At 38.1% G+C, this 19,499-nt stretch overlaps 1 protein-coding gene across 2 annotated transcripts in view; it reads right to left on the minus strand.

The window, feature by feature from the left end:
* Positions 1-478: 478 nt before the first annotated feature.
* Positions 479-19,499, minus strand: part of IBTK (inhibitor of Bruton tyrosine kinase) — a 54,377-nt gene continuing 35,356 nt past the window's right edge. Inside the window, exons 22-29 of one of the 2 annotated variants that reach the window (XM_066315072.1) lie at positions 19,064-19,212; positions 18,699-18,862; positions 17,465-17,557; positions 16,192-16,347; positions 11,095-11,247; positions 4,503-4,571; positions 4,274-4,406; positions 479-1,876 (exon numbers count right to left, since the gene is read on the minus strand). In XM_066315072.1, coding sequence (XP_066171169.1) covers positions 1,751-1,876; positions 4,274-4,406; positions 4,503-4,571; positions 11,095-11,247; positions 16,192-16,347; positions 17,465-17,557; positions 18,699-18,862; positions 19,064-19,212 — 1,043 coding nt within the window. In that variant the 3' untranslated portion in view covers positions 479-1,750. Of the gene's footprint in view, positions 1,877-4,273; positions 4,407-4,502; positions 4,572-11,094; positions 11,248-16,191; positions 16,351-17,464; positions 17,558-18,698; positions 18,863-19,063; positions 19,213-19,499 lie in introns of both variants that reach the window. The other variant, XM_066315071.1, reaches the window with a different exon arrangement.

Consider the following 19,499-nt stretch of genomic DNA (forward strand, 5'->3'; position numbering starts at 1 on the left):
AAACTGTGACAATAAAAACACAACTCAAAAGCAGTCAAGCTCCTTGGCATGGTGGAAACATCAATCTTCTTAATATTTCAGGAGAATGAGATTTTCAATGGCATATTTTAGAAAAAAAGTAAATTAGCAAATTTACAATAAATTTACATTCGATAAAAATTAGGTTCCCACCTGGAAAGGCCTACTACTTCTATAGCTATTTCTCACATTACATAAGCTTTCTTTTAAACCAGAGGAGTTTCACCCTAAGGCCCTTTAGTGCATCAAGTAAAGCTCTTAATGCAAGTATTATCATCAGTTTAGTGAATGAATTACCAGTAAAACTAAAACATAATTAAAATCTACATCTTTTCCTGCGTGTGTAGCTTCAAAATGTCTACAGTTCTTGTTTCCAACACAAAAGAAATAATTGTTGATTACTCTAGTTACCTAAATCATTGATTATATATAGACAGCACATAAAAGTATACTAACTTCATATAGATCAAGATTTTACTGTTTATTGCAGTTTTTTTACAATTTTTGTGGGGGCTTTTTTTTGGTGTAGCTTAACCTGAAATCATTAAGACATATCTATATCACTTTTTTCAAGATTCTTATATCACACAGTGATCAATTCTTTACATTCATTTTCTGCAGATCTCTCCATTCCAGTTTTTCAGAGTTCATGAGTACTGACATTACTGAGGAAGTACAAGTTCAAATGCACCTATACAAACAAGACAAACTAGACAAAATATTGCAGATAAGGCTACCTTTTTTTCCTTTTTTTTTTTTTTTTTTTTTCATACCTACAAATTTGTTTCAACCAGGCACAGAGAACTTTGGAACACAATATTGAAAGTCATCTATTATAATCTTTGCAGCTTATGTGTTAGCATATTTCCCAGTCAAGCACTTGCCCCTATAGCTTTAACAACATATTCACAGATATTTTATTTCCTCAGCACTTCAAGTGAATCATCCCCGAACACAGCGGTTCTAAAACCGTACCATATTCACCAGAGTAAGACTACAGAAGGGCTAATTAAGTGACATCATGTTCTCTTGAGCTGTGTGCTTTACTTCAAGACAGAGCTGGCTGCTCCAAGGCAGGGCTCCCTCACAGCAGTGACAAACATGCACAGCTGAGCCGAGAGCAGGCGATGGCTGGGCACGGAGGCACAGCCTGGGGCACAACAGGGAAACGTGCTGCCCACAGCAGCCAGAGAACCAGGACTTGCACACATAACTTAAGATAAACTGCATTGTCAAACTGTACTTTTACAAGAAGTTCAAGCACAAACTTTTTCCCAATACCCCAAACTGGCAAGAAAGGTCTGAAGGACACATCACCCCCCAAACTTCAAAGGAGTTGAATTCTGCACATTCAATTCCACATTAAATCACAAAATAAACACTTGTTTAAACTGTTCACCTGTTAATTTAACAAAAAACCCTTAAAACTTAAGATTAGCAAATACATTCCCAATCTACAGCCTCATGTAACATTATTAATTCTATGTGTCATTAAAGAAATGCTCTCAAAACTTACATACAATAGATACTGTGGGTAAAGGACACAGTGAACACATTATTTCATTCTCTCTAACAAATATCTAGTGATTATGGGCAGTGTTTTAATGCTGATGCTAAAAATTACATGATTCTTATTCTTCCAGTCCTGTTTTACTTAAAAGAAGAATTACAATTTCAAAAGTGCACATACAATTGTGAGAACTGTGGAAGGGAGGGCTGTGAAGAGTACAAATTAGTGCTTGTTCCACATAGGTGCTGCTATAGGTCCCTGTGGAGCCCTTTCAACGGTCACGAATTCTTCAGGGTTGTCAAAAGCTTCATAGTGGACTAGTAAGTCTTGAATAGCACACTCCTCAATCTGGAAAGGAAAAAAGAGCATGTATGTCAGTGTCAGATCTACATTTACATCACAGGCATGGTTATGAACTGGCTTTAGTGGTCCTGAGTGTATCAGACCTCCCAATCATGAAAGAGTAGTAGATGATGAATTATTCAGACAACTTGAAGAAACCTCATGCTTTCAGGCCTGCTCCTCATGGGAAACTTGAGGCACCTTGGTATCCGCTGGAAAGGCAAGAGAGCTGGACACAAGCACTCTCAGACATTTCCCTGTTGGTAAAAAATTCTTAACACAGATGATCAAGGGAGACATTCTGATGGATCTCACGCTCACAAAAGAAAGGACTGGTGAGGGACGTGAAAGTTGAGGGCAGCCTTGGCTGCAAGGACAATGAGATGTTGGAGCTTAGGATCCTGAAAGCTGGGAACTAGAGAAATGGCAAACAACTTGGGAATTCCAAGGAGAAGACTATGAAGGCATCTGCTTGAAGAAATACACAGGATTTGGCCCCAGAAAGAAGAAAGGTCCAGGACAGGTGGTTGATTTTAAAGACCACCTCCGCCAGGCTCCAAAACAGACCATGCCAGTGAGCTTCCTAGCCAATTATGAATGGCAGGAGGACTGCACAGACAAAAAAAAATAATAAAAAGACGAAGCTTAAACAAAATGGAAGCATACAAGATGTGGAGACAGAGAAAAGTGACACACAAGGAAAAGAGAGACGCTGTGTGACCACACAGGAAGAGAATTAAGCAAGTCAAAGCCCATCTGTGGTGGAATCTGGCAAGGAACACGAAGGGCAACAGAACAGGCTTCTACAGCAGCTAAAAAAGACAATGTGGATCCACTATTGAATTAAAAAGACATGGAAAAGGCTGGGGACCTTCATCTTAGTCTTAAGCGTAAAGATTGGACTCCAGCAATGCCAGGCTCTGGAGATCAGAGCCAGCCAAAATGACTGCAAGACCACACTCAAAAAAACCTTTGAAAAAATTCGGTTTTTTCAAAAATAAGGGTTGATTCCTGAGGACTAGAAGGAATCAAATGTCATTCCTACCTTCAAGAAGCACAACAGGATCTGAGTGACCACTAGGTGATCCTCAGGAAAGTGGTACAGCTTACGTATTAACTAAAAGTTTAAGTGGACAAGCTTAAGAACAGACCTCATAAATGCAATGTGAGAAAGACTGCAAAGTGGCTGAACTGGTGCTCTCAAAGAGTTGTGACCAATGGCACAACTTAGTGCCATTAGTCCAGCTTAGTGGCCAGTAACTAGCACCAACACTGAGACTAGGGCCAGTATCCTTTAACATCTTCATCAATTACTCAAAGGAAGAGTCACAGTGCATCCTCAGCAAAGTTATGAGCAGTAGAGAACTGAAAGGAGTGGCTGATATACCAAATGGTTGTACTGCCACTCAGAGAGACTTGGACAATGCTGGAAAAATGGGCTACAAGAAATCTCAGTCAAGAAAGTTCAAGAAAAGGAAACACAAAGTCCAGCTCCTGGGAGGAAAAACTCCACACACCAGTACACACTGGGAGTTGACAAGCTGGAAAGCAGCCTAGCACAAAAGGAGCCAGGGTCCTGGTGGACAATTTAGGCTTTTAAGCCAGCAGTGCACTCATGTGGCAAAGAAGGGTGACAGCCTCCTGTGATCTATGAGGGACAGCACTGCCAGAAAAATGAGATACATGACACTTCCCCTCTACTCAGCACTGGTGAGACACGCCTGAAGTGCTGGGTCCACTTCTTGACCTCCGAGGACAGGAGAAACATGGATATAATGAACAGTCCACTGGCATGGCATAAAAACGATTAAGAGCCCAGTGCATCTGACACTGAGGAGATGCTGAGCACACTGCACTTGTTTAGCATGGATAAAAGGAGGCTTAGTGTGAGCTTATCAAAGTGTATAAATACCTGCTAGGAGAGAGTAAAGACAACTGACCCATGGTCTTCTGAGTGGTACCAAAGACAGGAGAAGAGGCAATGGGCACAAATTGGAAACCACAAAATTGCATTTAAAAATATTTTTTGGTATGAGGGTGATCCTTCTAGAGAGGCCATTATTCTTTGTCTTTGGAGATAATCAAATGCTGCCTGGCTTTGAGAAACCTGCTCTGAACTGACCTTGCTCTGAGCAGCAGTTTGGATGACACAATTTCCACAGGTTACTTCCAAACGCAACTATCCTCTGATGCTGCAAATGCATTTATCATGGACTCAGTCATTTTGACTTTAATAGAGGCCTACCTTATCAAACAGCAGTGTGAAGTTATTATTAAAATATATTTAATATTATTATGTAAATGGCATGTACTAATACATAATTAATACTAACAACTGATCTCTGAAAGAGCCATTGGAAACTTCTCATGGTACTTCAGAGCAGCAGTAACTTAGCACTTTACCTGGATCAATGCCAAAGGTTTTTCTCTGCTCCTAATAAGAGCAGCTTCTTGCTGGAGCTCTTCCTCTACAATAGCTGAGAACATGACAGGTGCTATCACAGGAGAGCTGGCTGGTGATGCTGCTGACCAAGGACTGCAAAAGAAAAAGAGCAAATGACATGAGGCAGCATCAAGGTGAACACAACACACAGTAAAAACCTTCCAGAACCTAAGCCACTACCAAACTTACTTGTGACTCTCCAGCTGTGGAGAATCCAGAACATTGTCTTCCAGACCTGGGTTACTTCTGGTGTTGCACCTGGAGAGAGGTAGGAAAGTAAAAGTCACTGGCAAAGCTTTCTCCTACATATTGTGAAATACAAAACTGCAGTAGGAAAACAAATATGTAGGATTTTTGCAGAGGAAATACATTAGGATAATGAGGAATTTGTTTTTAAGTATGATACTGAGACTGAAAAAGACACTGATTCTCATTTTTAACTACCAGACCTAATGGAATTTCATCTTGGGCATTAATTCCGACATTTCCTAACATTTGAGGATTTGAAAAAAAGAGTTTCATTTCTGGCTGTTTATTTAAAAAAAAAAAGAAGGCATTTTTGCTTTTTTACTTGTAAATTAGCCAACTGAGTTATGCACTAACAGCACTACTTGTAAAAGTTTGCAATAATTATGAAAGAACAAAAGAATTCAAGATAAAAAGATAAAGATTCAAGATTTAAAAAAATCAACTGTCCTGCATTCAAATTAAGTGTTTCATGCAAAAGAGCCAGTGCTACAATCCCATTGGAGTAAATTCTTTGAGTGCAAACCCAGAAACTATGGACTTTCAGTACACATCCTGTAATCACCTCCTACATTCACAAGAACAGCATAAAACTAAAATAAACACAATAGAAAAAAAACCTTGAAATATTTATATAGTTCCTGACAGGAAGATATTTTATTCAGTTGCAAAATGTTAACCTCTCAAAAAGAAGTTCACTTTTGTTACACTGTATTCATTAAGAGACAAGTATATTTGTCAGAAAAATCCTACACCAGTAGGAAGAAAGGACCCTATTTTCATGATTTAATACCTATCTTTGACAGGATAATTTTGCAATTTCCAGAACCTTAAAAAGCGTTACAGCATACTATGACATGTTGGCAAACATTTTTTGAATTATTCTATGGCACTGTAAACAACTCTAAGGGTGTTGCTGTATTAAATAAATCACTCTCGATTTTCTTCAATGCTTTTGGTAATCCTTTTTAAGTGGCCACAAGCTCTTGGATAAAACAGAAAGAAATCTATAGAAAGTTAAGAGAATTCCAGTAACTACTGAGTTCACTGTCTGAAATATTTTACCCAGAATGCCATTCCAAGGATAACAAAAAAAATTAATCCTACCACTAAGTAGTAAGGGCAAGATTTCAAAAAAATCTCTACTCTATCATCCATCATCAAAAATGGATTTAAATTAAACGTGCTGAGCTTTTTGTCACAAAACATAATTTTTCTCACAAAACAAACAATGCACATTGCCAGGTCATACATTGTTATACTTGGTCTGAAAAATATGGACTGAGTAACTGGACTAAGAGACGGGTGGAAAATGGTCTGGAAATGGATTAGCTGTACAAAGCCCAGCTGGAAACCAAGTGGGGGTCCTCAGGGACTGATACTGGAACCAATCCTGTTAAGCATCTTTGGTAGAACAGAATAGAACAGAACAGACCCTCAGCAGCCCACAGTTGGCTGTGGAGCAGCTGGGAATGGTGCATGTTCTGGATGTCAGGCTGCCTTTCAGAAGCCCTCCAGAGGCTGAAGAGGTGGGCAACTGAGAACCAATGAATTTCAAAGACAAGTGCAAAGTTATGTTTTTGGAAGAGAACAGCATCATGAGGCAGGACAGGCGGGGACTGACTGCCTAGAATGCAGCTCAACACAAAGAAAGCAGACCCTGCAGAGTCCTGGCTGGCAACAAGTGGAAAATGTTACCAGCCAGTGCCCTTGCAGCCGAGACAGCTAACTGTGCTGGGTTGTGCTAGCAACACTGTAGCAAGGCAGGCAAGAGCCTTTATGTTCTTTGTCTAAGTAGAGTATTATTCTCAATTTTGGGCTCCTCAATACAAGAAGGATGCTGTCAGGTCGGAACAAGTCCAGGATTAGGAAAAATGTGTTTTGTTAATCCTAAAGAAAGGCAGCAAAGGGGAGATCTCATTGCTGCCTTCAACTACTTAACTGCAGGATAGAGAAAAGATGAAGCAAGAATCTTCTTAGAGGTACACAATGACAGATTAGAGGCAACATACACAAGAGGCAAAATAGTAAATCCCAGAGATAAAAGGAAAAACAAAAAAAAACCAAACAAAAAAAACATATAGAGATGATTATCCACTGAAACATGTTGTCCAAAATTCTGGGGTACTTTCAAACTTGGTAGCAGTCACAACTCAACCAGGCCAGGTCCTGAGTAACATGATCTAGTTTGACTTATTTTGAGCAGGAGGCTAAACTACAGAATCAAAATTATTCTGTGATTTCAAAGCAGGGCACTATTTTTTAGCTGCATGCAGCGCTGGGGTCCTCAGCACAAAAAACCACTTGGACCTTGCTGCAAGTCCAGAGGAGGCCACCAAGATGATCAGAGGTATGGAGCACCTCTCCATCTAGGTGAAAGCTGAGAAAGTTGGGCTCTTTTAGCCTGGAAAAGAGAAGGCTTCAGAGTGACTAAACTGTTGCCTTCCAATACATGAAGAGACCTTGCAAGAAAGATGGAGAGGGACATTTTATAAGCACATGTAATGGCACAACAAGGCTTCAAACTGAAAGAGTGTAGGTTTAGATTAGATATTAGGAGGAACTTCTTCACTGTGAAGGTGGTGAGGCAGTGGCACAGGTTGTCCAGAGAAACTGTGGATGCACCATCCCTGCAACTATTCAGGGTCAGGCTGGATGGAGCTCTGAGCAACCTGGTCTAGTGGTAGGTGTCCCCATCCCTGGCAGGAGGGCTGCAACAAGATGATCTTTAAGGTCCCTTTAAACCCAAACCATTTTATGATAAATTAGCTTCCAGCTTTTACTGCACTTAAAGAAAATAACATTGAAAGGCAGGAAAAAAAAAAAGGAGGAAGAAGATGAGATGAAGGCAGCCTTCTGTGCTTTTATACTGATATTATCTCTCAATTTTATCTTTTTCCACCTGCTTTAATAATATTCACCTTCGAGCACATTTGACAATAACTGATTTGACAGTTACACTCTTCTTTCCATTGCGAATCCAAAGAACTCACAGCACTACTACAAATTAACCCAACTGGACTGTTACACTTAACAAACCTGATGACTTCTATACGAACAAGCAAAAAAAACCACACAACAACAACAAAAAAATTGCCTCAACAGGAATTTCCCAAATCTGGAATTAATAGTTCCAGCACCACAGCATAATCCAGTGATAAGTAAATAAAAGTAAATTAAAAGATAAGTAAATACCTGTATCATCTCCCTCATTTAAAGCCAGTGGGGCTTTAAGATGTAGGAAGAAGTCCAGGCATTTTAAGCTGTTTGTACATACGTACATCTGTGTTTCTTGCTAACAAGACACTCAGTCTAGATATTAAATCAACTGCAGATATTTCAACATGCTAAATTAATTCCTCAGCTAGCATCAAAATGACTAGGAGAAATGGAATACATAGGAAATGTGAAGCTAGCACACACAGAAAAAATGGGAAACAAGCCTCAAAAATACAGAACTTAGAAACCTGGAAGTCTTAAAAGTTAAGACTGATGCAGACACATAAATGGTTCTGCATGGAAATAAACCAGCCAAGTATCATCAGTACTGAACCAACCTGATTAACTCAGTTGGCTGAACTTGTCATGACTCTTGTGCAGCCACCAAAACGTCCTAGCCCTCAGCTCCCTAGTGTTTCCTGAGTATTTGTTCATGAGACGCCAAGTCAGGTTTGGTGCCTCCCTGATCTAATAACTGCTCTCAGAAAAAGAACACAAAGCCTCGTCTCCCACAGAACCTCCTGGGCTTTGCTATACCATTTAAGTCATGTGCTGCATATTAGCTCATTATTAGCCATGACAGAACTAGGCCATTCCCACATGAAGCTGCAGATACTGGTTTCCACTAAGACTCTTCACTGCTCCCTGGAGTAACACAGTGAAGACAAGTCAGGCTGCCACAATTAAGTTATGTCAGGGCTATGTTTTTAGTTTGGACTACACAGGCACAGTGTAACTCCCAAGGATGAGGTGCCTCTGGAAACAATGCAGCCACATCCATGTACCACAGTTTTGGGATGATCTGCCTCTGGATTAAATGCAGTTCAAATCACCACAATTCATGACATGGTTTACAAAAAAAAAAATTCTGTGCTGCAGAAATTGGAAGATGACTGTACATAGAAGAATGCTTACATCACCATCCAAAATACCCTCATCCAGAGAGCAAAGAAAATTGTCAGTTTAATTAGTGCACAGTTCATCCAAGGGAGAAAGACAAAGCAGGAACATTATGTCATGCAAGTATCTTCAGTGTCCCATCACCAAGTCTGACATCAACAGGTGAGGACTGCTTATGCTCTTCATTCGCTTGATTTCCTTCCCTTAAGAAGGAAGGAGTAAGGGTATGAATAATTAATCTTCACAGAAATAGCCCTTAAATGCCACAGGTAAAAATCAGAGGCTACTGTCACAAAACTGTACAGTCAAAAAATAAAATTACCTCAAACTAGAAACTCCACTCCTTAGTTTCAGATGAAGAACTAGTCACTTAGACTCTTTACCACATAAGAAATAAGCACCTTCAGACACAATGCAAAAACAACCTGTAACAGCTTTGGAGGTGCCTTCTTTTCAAAGTGGTCATAGTCAATTTAGCCATCTACTAGGCTTCCACTAGCTTAATGCATCATGTTCAGATATTTAATGTATTAGACACAGACTCAGCTCAAATAGTCCACTTCAAGAGCATGCAGACTGGCCAGACTGCACAGATGAGACAGGGTAATGAAAAATCAAAATAAATGACTTAATGAAGATTACAGAGTTGTTGTGACAAAGCTAATAATAGCATCCAGTGCAAATTCTCTTATCACCAGCCCTAGGCATCTCCCATATGATGGACAGTTTTATTATTGTGCTAGCACCAAAAAGAACAATACCTGCTCTGCAGATTTGTGTTTCATGTCCCCACACCTCCACTCACCACAGTAACTTCAGCTTTATCACTCTGCTCCTGAGGAATGCCTCCTACCTCTCTCCTCAGACACTATTCCATACACAATGATCCTACATTTCTACCCTCATTTTGTTTTTTACATAGCAGTAAAACATATACTACTTCTGTCCTAGGGAAACACCAGATTTTATGCAAGCTGAACAACCAAAAGTGAGGCTCACCAGAACTTTCTTTTCCCTACAGAGGAGTCAGTTATTGGAGGAAAATGGAACAGGAATTCATAAGAAAAACAGCCAGATAATGACACAGCTCCTTGTGCAACAACAGCTCTACAAACTTATCCCTCAGCACAGCTGCATAAACTTGAGTCAGGCTGCTCTAAAGCTGTGTTGTAAGAAGAGTTGTGTGAAGGATTACAGAAGCTCCCCCTCTTTACTCAAGAGCAGCATTTAAACTCAGTCCCTCAGGCCTTTCTTGAGCTATGCTGCAGCTATGGCCAAGTCCAGCTTTGCTGTCCCTTTGCCTGATTTGATTTGCAGGTTTCATGTCAACCTTGCCTGATCCCAATGCACCTGTCAGTGCTCAGAGACTGTGGCTCATCCTGGTTTCTGTCACAGAGCTTGCCCTGCTCACCTCCCCTGGCACACTGGGGCTGTGCCTTTGCCAGGGAAGGCACCAGTCAGTCAGTTGTGCTGTCACACTTGGCTTCCCAACCACAGTGCGACAGCTGGCCTGCAGAGCTTCCAGATAGTAGGTGGTAAAGTCTGTAAGATTTGCAGGCTCTCTGCTTTTTAATATATTTGAAATGTCTAGTATTCAAAGTTCCTGATGATAGGGGGAAGAGATGCAGGTGGGTGGGCAATTCAGACCTTCAAGATTAAGACTGAGATTCTTTCCTTAGCTTAAGCAGTTATTTTAACCCAGAATAGGGATTCTGTTGGAGGTAGCAAGAGGATGCATGGCTAAAACGTCTTGACCAAAGAGCAGTATTGTCTAATAACTACAGATATAATTCACATGTGCCTTATTTTTGTCCTTAGAACTGTAGCCCCACGGTAATTATAATACAGAGACATAACCAGCGCATCAGTGTTTCTGTAAGCCCGCTTAATCAATGAAAAACTGCACTAAAACAATTAAATCATCTTATAAGAAAACTCAGATTAGGAAATGCCAGAACTGTGTTTGAATAAACTGGTTTTATTCACACAGGTTACAAAGAAATACTCCTCAACAAAATGTTTCATGAATGCCATATTGGAATGTTCACAAATACCTAATCTCTAGAGAGGTTAGAAAACAGAGGTTTATCATTTTATACATACATATGCAAACAAACACATACAGACATATTTTGTTTGGAGCCTGAACATTTTTTTCATATACACACACACACACATCCATCTATATGAATACAAACTCTTTGAACCTGAAACAAAATGTTAGCAGTGGCAATAAATTGTTTGTCTTTAAAGCTTTCTATTCTTGAGTAGCTCATTCATAAAATCTTATTAACAGAATCATCAGAAGAATGCTCTTTTTAAATAAATTTTTTATTGTTTCTTATTTCAAGAAATTTAACGGGTCACTGTGCTTCTTGTATAATGGTTGACCAATTAGAAAAAAATACATTTTTACCTTATGGTGTTTTGGACTGATGAATCCTCAGATCCTTTATATCCACTTCTTTTAATACCAGTACCAGGTGAATTATTCACACTCATACATTTTTCTTCTTCCATCACAAGATCACGGAATGGCTTTGGCAAGGCAGAATGTAATGAAGATGACCTTTTTAAAAACAAAAATGAATCAAAAACAATGTACTTTATACTTGCACTTTCCAAGACTCCATATTATTCCATGATTCAGATAGCAGAAAGGCCTTTCTGCTTACTATAATACATTATTACTTTGGTTTTGTATACATCCAATATCCTGCTAGAGCCTATTTGCTAAAATATGTAATTTTGGGTCATATAGGTAAAGAACAAGAAATAAGTATCTATGAGGACAGAGGAAGCCAATAGTTTTGAAATTGCATTAGAATAAAAAAAAAATTAAAAAACTCAAACCCCACCCCTTCACCTATTTCCCCCACCTCAGCCTCTTACAAAGCAATTTGTTTTTCACAGATGGCTTGTCTTAGACAGGCTGTACCTTTTCTAACAGTACTAGTCCTTGAAAAGTATTTTCATAAATCACAATGCTCCAGGTACTGTCAATCTAACACAAGCAGTTTACCACCATGTGAAAGTCAAGTACAGCTGATCTTTTCTTCTCAAGGTGAATGAGAGACCTGTTGGAGGCTCTACAAATCCCTTAATCCACAGTAAAGTTCAATAAAACTGATACCCTTTTTTTTTTTTTAATTGTTCAAGAATAAGTTACTAAATTAGAGCCTGCATATTATCTTTCAAAAATAAACTATTATGAAAATATGGCAATTTAGCATCTTACATATTATAAACACTTCCCAAACCCAAAGTCTTTTTGTTTATAGAATTCTCTTATCTATCAAAGCTTTGCAATTAATTCTTCATATATTTACTTATATTTAACTTTACTAAGCATAGCAGTTCCACTTATTGCAAAATACACAAAATACATTCTGAAAGAACAGCTCTGCTTATTATCACTCAAAGAAACAAGAGACCATTTATAAACACTACTGAAGTAAAACAAGTTATTTATACAATGCCAACTGTTTGTGCAAATGCCATTAAGAGTGCAGCATCTCAAGTCAAGGATTTTCAAACTACATCTAGGTGGGACATAATTTAAGGAAACAAATAAGAAGGAATTTTAAGAATGAAACATTGTATCTGAAATGTTACAACAAAACAACAAAAGCATCTGAAATCCATGTCTGATGTCAGACCACCTTGGATTCAATGTTTGGGTATTGTTTTTAAATTTAAGTATTGGATAAACAGCACAGAAGACATCGAAAGCAGAACAGGAACCTCCAGATAGAGGGGCTCAGAGTCATTTTGCACATCCTCTACTCCCACCACCAGCAGGAACACAGAAGTTCAGGGAAGTGCTTGACCAGGCCTCCCCCAAAACTATTACACTGAGTAGGCATATGGTCCATGGGACCTGCTATCATAGAAGCTGCTTCTGCTAGTAACATTTTAAGTAGCCTATTTTGATTTGATTTACCCATTTCCCTGAAAATTCTGTACTGCAATCAGATCTACTTGCAACAGAGAGCCAAAAAAAAAAAAAAAAAAAAGGCAGCAACCCACAAACAGCATCTCTCAAAAAAATCACCTGTGTCATTCTCAATTTGTGAACCTACCCAAAAAAATTCTTTATGGGTTAAAATCATTTGTCTAACAAGTGGTACAGAATTTTCCTAACATGTGACAACTCCAAATTTCAGCTTGTCCTGATACATTGTCATTTTTATCTAATTTGCAAAATTAGAAAAACTAATTTATGCATTTTTTTTTAAAGTGGAATATGACTAAAGTTTTTCTAAGCTGTAACTGCAAACCATCAAAGCATGGAGTTACAAAACAGCAGCTGATGTTAAGTATGAGCTGGAATAATGTCAAACTGACAACCTAGACATCAGGATACACAATTATTAATTCTCAAGAGAAACTTGAGATTTCTTCATGCCTCTGGTCTTCAAAAGCAGTAGACTCTCCTGAGTTTAAAAAAGGCCCAAAATAAGTAAGGAACACTCCCACTCCCTTGATCAAAGTAGGTTTAGAGAACAAATAAAGTCAACATGCGTTAACTTTAAACATTTTTTCAAAGTATTACTAGAGCGATATTTTATTTTTCCCTTCCAGTTTCACTTTTCTTCAAAGCAGGAAACCCAGGTTCAGTTTCCCAAAAACTATGAAACTGGAGGTTTCTTTTGGTGGAAAAGGCATAGTGTATGACAGACTTTCAGTCAACCAAAAAAAGTCAGAAGGTCCCACACCCTTCTGGCAAGTGTACTTCACTGCATTCAACATCCAAGTTGAGTATCTGATTTCACTGGAACACAATTTCTATGGCTTTGACTATGTTGCATGTGTGGAAAGCTCAGTCAACTGCCAAATGCACTTAAGAGTCCAATGTGAATTTACAGACTAACACTGCAAATATAATATTAGAATAGATGAGTAACACAACCATTCTACCTTACACACAAAAATACTTTGAACAACTAGCAGAGGCAATCAAATAATTGATCACTTGCCTAAAGTAGTTTGAAGTTTACTCAATAAATGTTTTCTTCCAGCAGCGATGCCTAATTTTAAAAATTCTTATAGCTCCCATTGGTTCTGTGCTTGAACTCTTGAGCTACCAGTATTTTCCAGATCAGCAGCCAGAGGAACGCAGTAGGAACGCACGGAATCACGCACAGTGACCACATGAGCGTTAGATTGGATTCCATCCTCCTGAAATATACTCCTGCCTTTCCACCTAAGATGGTTTGTGTAACACAGTAGGCCCAGCTCTTTCCAAAAACTGTTTAATCAGAACCTTAAAAGCGCAATATGCTTTCTGGAGACATTTATCTAGGGATATTCAAAAATCAGTCTTTATTTGCTTTTTAAAAGCAAGGAACAATTCGTGGCAGTCTGCAGTTTAAGTAACACCCAATAGGTAAAGAATTATCTGTCAAAGAGTGGAAGAGTAGTATGAATGAGTCAAACTATTCTGGCAGGACCTGCCTTTCTTAAATGTATGATGGCTGGACCTGACCACCTGGTTCTTCTGCACATGCCATGCTAAGGCACTAAGGATGTTCTACCCCATGAACCTCCCTGGAGCTGAGGTCAGGCCTCAGGCCTGCAGTTCTCCATGTTGTCCTTCTGATTCTTCTTCAGATGGGTGTCATATTGGCTCACCTCCAGTCACCTGGGCCCTTTCTATTTAACCAGGGTAAATGATTTAAAATGGCTTAGTGGTCACAAACACCAGCTCCCTCAGCACCTTTGGGCTGATCCCTTCCAGCCCCATGGACCTGTGTGTGTCGAAGAGGTGTAGTACATCCCCTTGGATTCTGGGGGCTTCATTCCAGTCCATGTGGCTGGATACCTGGAGAATGACTGATCTTACTATTAAAGACTGAAGCAAGTATGACATCAGGTGCCTCAGGATTTCCTTCATACTTTGTCACTGCACCTGATAAAAGGACGGAGATTCTCCTTCACCCTCATTTTATTTCTATAAACAACTCCGTATTTATTTTTTAGAAGTTTTATATTGCATTGTCTTTATGGATAATTACAACATTAGCAGTAAAATTACAAATAGTGCAGTATTTTTTAAAATATAATAAAGGATAGAATAACTCAGTCTTTACTATGCTCATCAACATGTGATTCAACCATCAGTTTCTCCCAGCAAATTTTAAGCCTCAGAGCTGTAAAAGCCCTGTGACACCTCCATTAGCTAACGCACATAATTAACCTGCTGCTTGACCTGCAGAATCACCTGTATAAAGCAGGTAGCATGTTCTTCAAAGCATTTGAGAGGCCAGTTTTAAGGACACAAATTCATCCACTCACTAGACTTCAGAAGACAAACCTTGCAAATCTGGTCTCTCCATTTGTCAAAGTCTCAGTTATTGTTTAGAGATCAGGAAGAGTCTGAATCCTTAAGTGCAAACCAAGTCATTGTCCTTCCTTTTTAATATAAGATTGTGAGCTTTGTCCAATATTATACAGAATAAACATAAGGGATTGGGGGAGTAAATGAGACCCTAAATTTTAGTATTAGGTGTACATGGATGAAAATCAAATGAGAAGACAGAAAGCTTAAGAGTGACAGTGATGGGTATACTGAAACCTTTGCTCCCATGGAGGTACAACAAAGTTACAGAGAGAGGAGACTGACAGTTCTTCTACGGTAACAATACAAAAGTAATCTACAATAAAAGTCTAGACCTTCTGAAAACTGGAGAAATGGCCACATTTACTTAGATGTACTTTAAATGAACATTTAGTACATGCTTAGAGTATGGAAATAGGTATTTATCCTGTAATAATTAAACTCATTAAATTTACATAGTTTGAAATGTATAACTTTTTTGTTTATGCTTTTATCCAATACCAACAGTAAAAGTGAAGAGCAAAGCATGACTTGGCATAGCACCTCCTTACATTTGTTATAAGCACCTCCTTACATTTGTTATAAACCTAGTTCACTGAAGTGATGATAAGCTATTTTTGTATTCAATACTAATAATAACTCAAACCCTTAAATTGTATCTGATCAGCATTCAAAGTGATTTTAAACCTCCTACACATTCTTCCATTATAAAAACTTTTAGAAGCATCCAATGCTCCCTCCAGCTCCAAGACACCTAGATAACTTTGTTATCCCTAATTTGGGTCAATTTTGCTCTAATCCAAAGTCATTCCAGACCTTCCCCCAGGAAAGGCTAACATTTTTCTTTATGGTTTTGACAGAGAAAAAACACCATTCATAATGGTTTTCAATAACCTCTTTATAAGTAAGTTTCAGAGCTTGTTCTCAATCTTCTTCTTCTTCTATGATTTATTTGGACTCCATCTGCAAATACATCACTGTACACAGGAAAGCACCTGATGGGATGCAGTCTTCTGACTGAGAGCAACATTTCAAAAAACTTAAACTGTGACCCACTGCATTTCCCTACTCCCTTTGAATTTCTCGATTACTTCCAAATGTAGATACAAATAATGCCTATTCAATGTAGAAACTCTCCAAAGAAAAAGAATTTATATTATTTTTATAACATACCACACATTCCCTAGTTTTGCAACTTTCATGGGTGGAGGTGGTGCAGTTACTAGAGTGGTAGGCTCTGGGCTGCCAGCTACTGATCCATTATCTTTTGCTGCCAGGGCAATCATTTTCCTTTGCTTCTGAGAAAGCTTGATTCCATGAGACACCATTCTGCTGTGAATGGACATTGCAAAGAAAGAAGATGTAAGATTAGTGTCCTTTGAGATGACTCACCTTTAAACCTGCAAATTAAACTGAGAAATAACTTCTTTCCTAACCAATATATTTTGCTTAGAGTGTCAAAAGGCAAGGGATGGGGACATTGGGAAGCAAAAAAAAAAAAAAATCAATTAATATCAAGACTGACAGAAAGAAAAGCATTACAGAAGTATTCTTCACATAGATGTCCATAAATGAAAACATGCGGAGTTAGAATCAAGTCACCAAAAGAGGACAACCACTAGATGAAGACTATTTTCCATTCTTGTGATTTTTTTAGAGATTGTCAAACTTAGCTCCCTTAAGCCAAAAATATTCATACATAAAAAATATATATATACAACAGCATAGAGCCATTTCTTCTACCTGTAATAATTTTCTTTTCATACCTATTTGGATTCTTCAGTCACTGCCATTTTGTTTGCAGTTTCTGAATCTATCTGGCAAGCAAACCTTTACAAGGTTCCATGAGTACTGTGGTAACTCTCCTTCATAAGAAAGCCACACCTCAAAGGTTATGAAAGTCACCTCCTGTTCTCTTTCATGTTGGCAGCTAAACAGCACTAGGTTTAATACATTGCCTTGTAAAAATCCACATTTATCTCCCTGAGTCTTCTGGGATGCTTCTGCAAGAAGGAAGCACATTTGCTTTTGTCTGAAAGAATTGTCAACATCAACACATGGGTTCTGGGAGAGGTCAGAGAATGCAAGAAAAGAAATGATCTTCTCAAATTCAGTACTCATGCACAAGTACTTCCCAAAGTCCTCGGGACAAGAATTAATTCTTTTTGGTTGGAAACAGAAAGGCTCAGCAGGACAGACCACTTATTTAAGATATTAGCTCACTTGCTCTTTAGCAGTAGTTGACAAAATAAGACTAGATTAAAATAAATGGATGCATTTTGTATGTTCAAAGAAAAACAACATAATGAAGTAAACAAAGCTGTTCAAAACCAAATAGGACAACTTTTCTCCTGCTTTTTTTAAACTCAATGGCCTAAACCACTAAGTAAATTCATAACAACCTAGCCTATCACACTTTTTTTATAGATTTTGGTTTTTTACCAACCTTGAATTTGCCTTTGGCATGGTTCCACATTTCTGCATACTTTCTTCAATTTCCATGATGGTTCTCAGATCCATAGCAGGGGGGCTGGCAGGGCTAAATGAAAAATAAGAAGTTACCTTAGAAGGCACTGATTTTTACTTACATTCCACAGTTCCAGCCTTCACTGAAATCCTCTAAATCATACATAGGATTGGTAACTGTTATATAATTTATGTCTGTTTCCTCAATTATGGCAAACCTCAAATAAAATGTTTCTGACAAAACTTTTTATAAATACATACATTTTTAAAGCACACTATAAAAATACTTTCAAGACTCATTATACTATGAAACAAAAAGATGTGAACTATGATTACTTTAAAAAAATTAGATCCCTAAAAAAATTAGATCCCTAAAACCATGATTACTTAAAAAAAATTAGATAGCTAAATAAGGATACTTATTCAGTAGTCAAATGCTCATGCTAAGTTACAGAGAGGCACTGCTCACAGCTCTGTCCTGAAGGTTGAATTAGATCTCTCTTTCAAGTACAGGATTAAAATTATTTCACATGATAAATGAAATAGTTTTTGCAGTCAGAGAGCTACACAAACATCTATCTTCTCAAACTTCAGGTGTATCTGTCTCTTTTTCATACATGACCTAATTTCAAACTTGCACAGAAAAGAGCATGAATCAAATCTAGACATTCCCAAGCTTTATAAAAAATAATAAATTGAAATGTGTGTTCTTAAAGGCATCTGAAAACTAAGCTGCATTACAACTAGATTCAAGGACAGGCATTGAAATAAAACATAAGCAGCACTTCCTCCATCTCTCCTTACAGATAGAAAATAATACTCCATTTTTTAATTGTACCAGTTAAACATGTTGTGTTGATTTTTACAGCCCATTTAAAGGCCTAAAAAATCTCAAAGTACAGTGGAGCTTGGTATGGTATGATTCTACAAAGAACTCTCAAGTATTTTACACAGCATTAACCAACTAGGTGTTATAAAAACAGATACTAGAAGTACAGACTGGAAGCAATTAAAAAAAAGAATACTATCTATAGCATAGCTCCTCTCAATGAATCATTACAAAATGTACTCCTTTTATTAAATTATCAAAATCTTGAGTTCACGTGTCAAGTAACATACAACCATTTTGAAGAGCAGATAGCTTTTTAGACTGGATAGAACATTATTAGCTTTCACTACCAAGTGTAAAACAGTGACTGTAAGAATTACTGCACCTGAAACTGGTTGCTACCCAATTGGGAGAGCTTGCAGCGTTCTGTCTGGCACTGGGAATGGACTGCGGAACAGACTGCATCAATGCTGATGCTCCCTTGTACGACTTCATCTCCTTGTTAGGGTGAGGGGGTTTCATACCCTGACTGCAGACTTTGTCTTTCATCTAAAAATCAGGCAGAAAATTGTTGAATAAACAAAACAAATACTAGATTTTATTTTATTAATCAAATAAACACTGACACCTCAAAGTTGTCTACTCCATCTTAAGTACAACAGCTTCACAGGTAGACTCTAAAATACAAACTCTGCTTTCAATGGACTAGATAAACAGAAACAAAAAAAAACTGGTAAGAGGAAATCCAACCTCAGTCCTCTCTGGATGAAATCCTTTTGTGAAGTCAGGGGACTGCAAGTCTCTGGGACTACCCACTCCTGCGTAACTACCTTCAGAGTCAGATGTTAAAAGTTCAGGAAGTGATTCTACTGAGTTAGCTTTATCCAGTTTTACTGAGCCTAAAAATAAGAAAAGATAGTAGAACCATTAAATCGTAACAGCCAGACTAAACAGTGCTTAACAAACACAAAAATTATTCACTCCATATGAGTTGAAAACAACCAGAAGTTTACCTAGTCCAGAATACTAGCCAGTGGTAAGTATAAGCAAATTTTTGGCTATCCTAAATATTTTTTCAGAATAACATTACTCCCAGTTTTCTTCCTCTGTCTCACAATATACAAATAAAAACAATACTTTTCCTTTGAATTCTTTTACCATCAGTTCAATAAAAACTGGCTAAAAT

This window comes from Sylvia atricapilla, chromosome 3, assembly GCF_009819655.1.
Source record: "Sylvia atricapilla isolate bSylAtr1 chromosome 3, bSylAtr1.pri, whole genome shotgun sequence".
NCBI lineage: Eukaryota > Metazoa > Chordata > Aves > Passeriformes > Sylviidae > Sylvia > Sylvia atricapilla.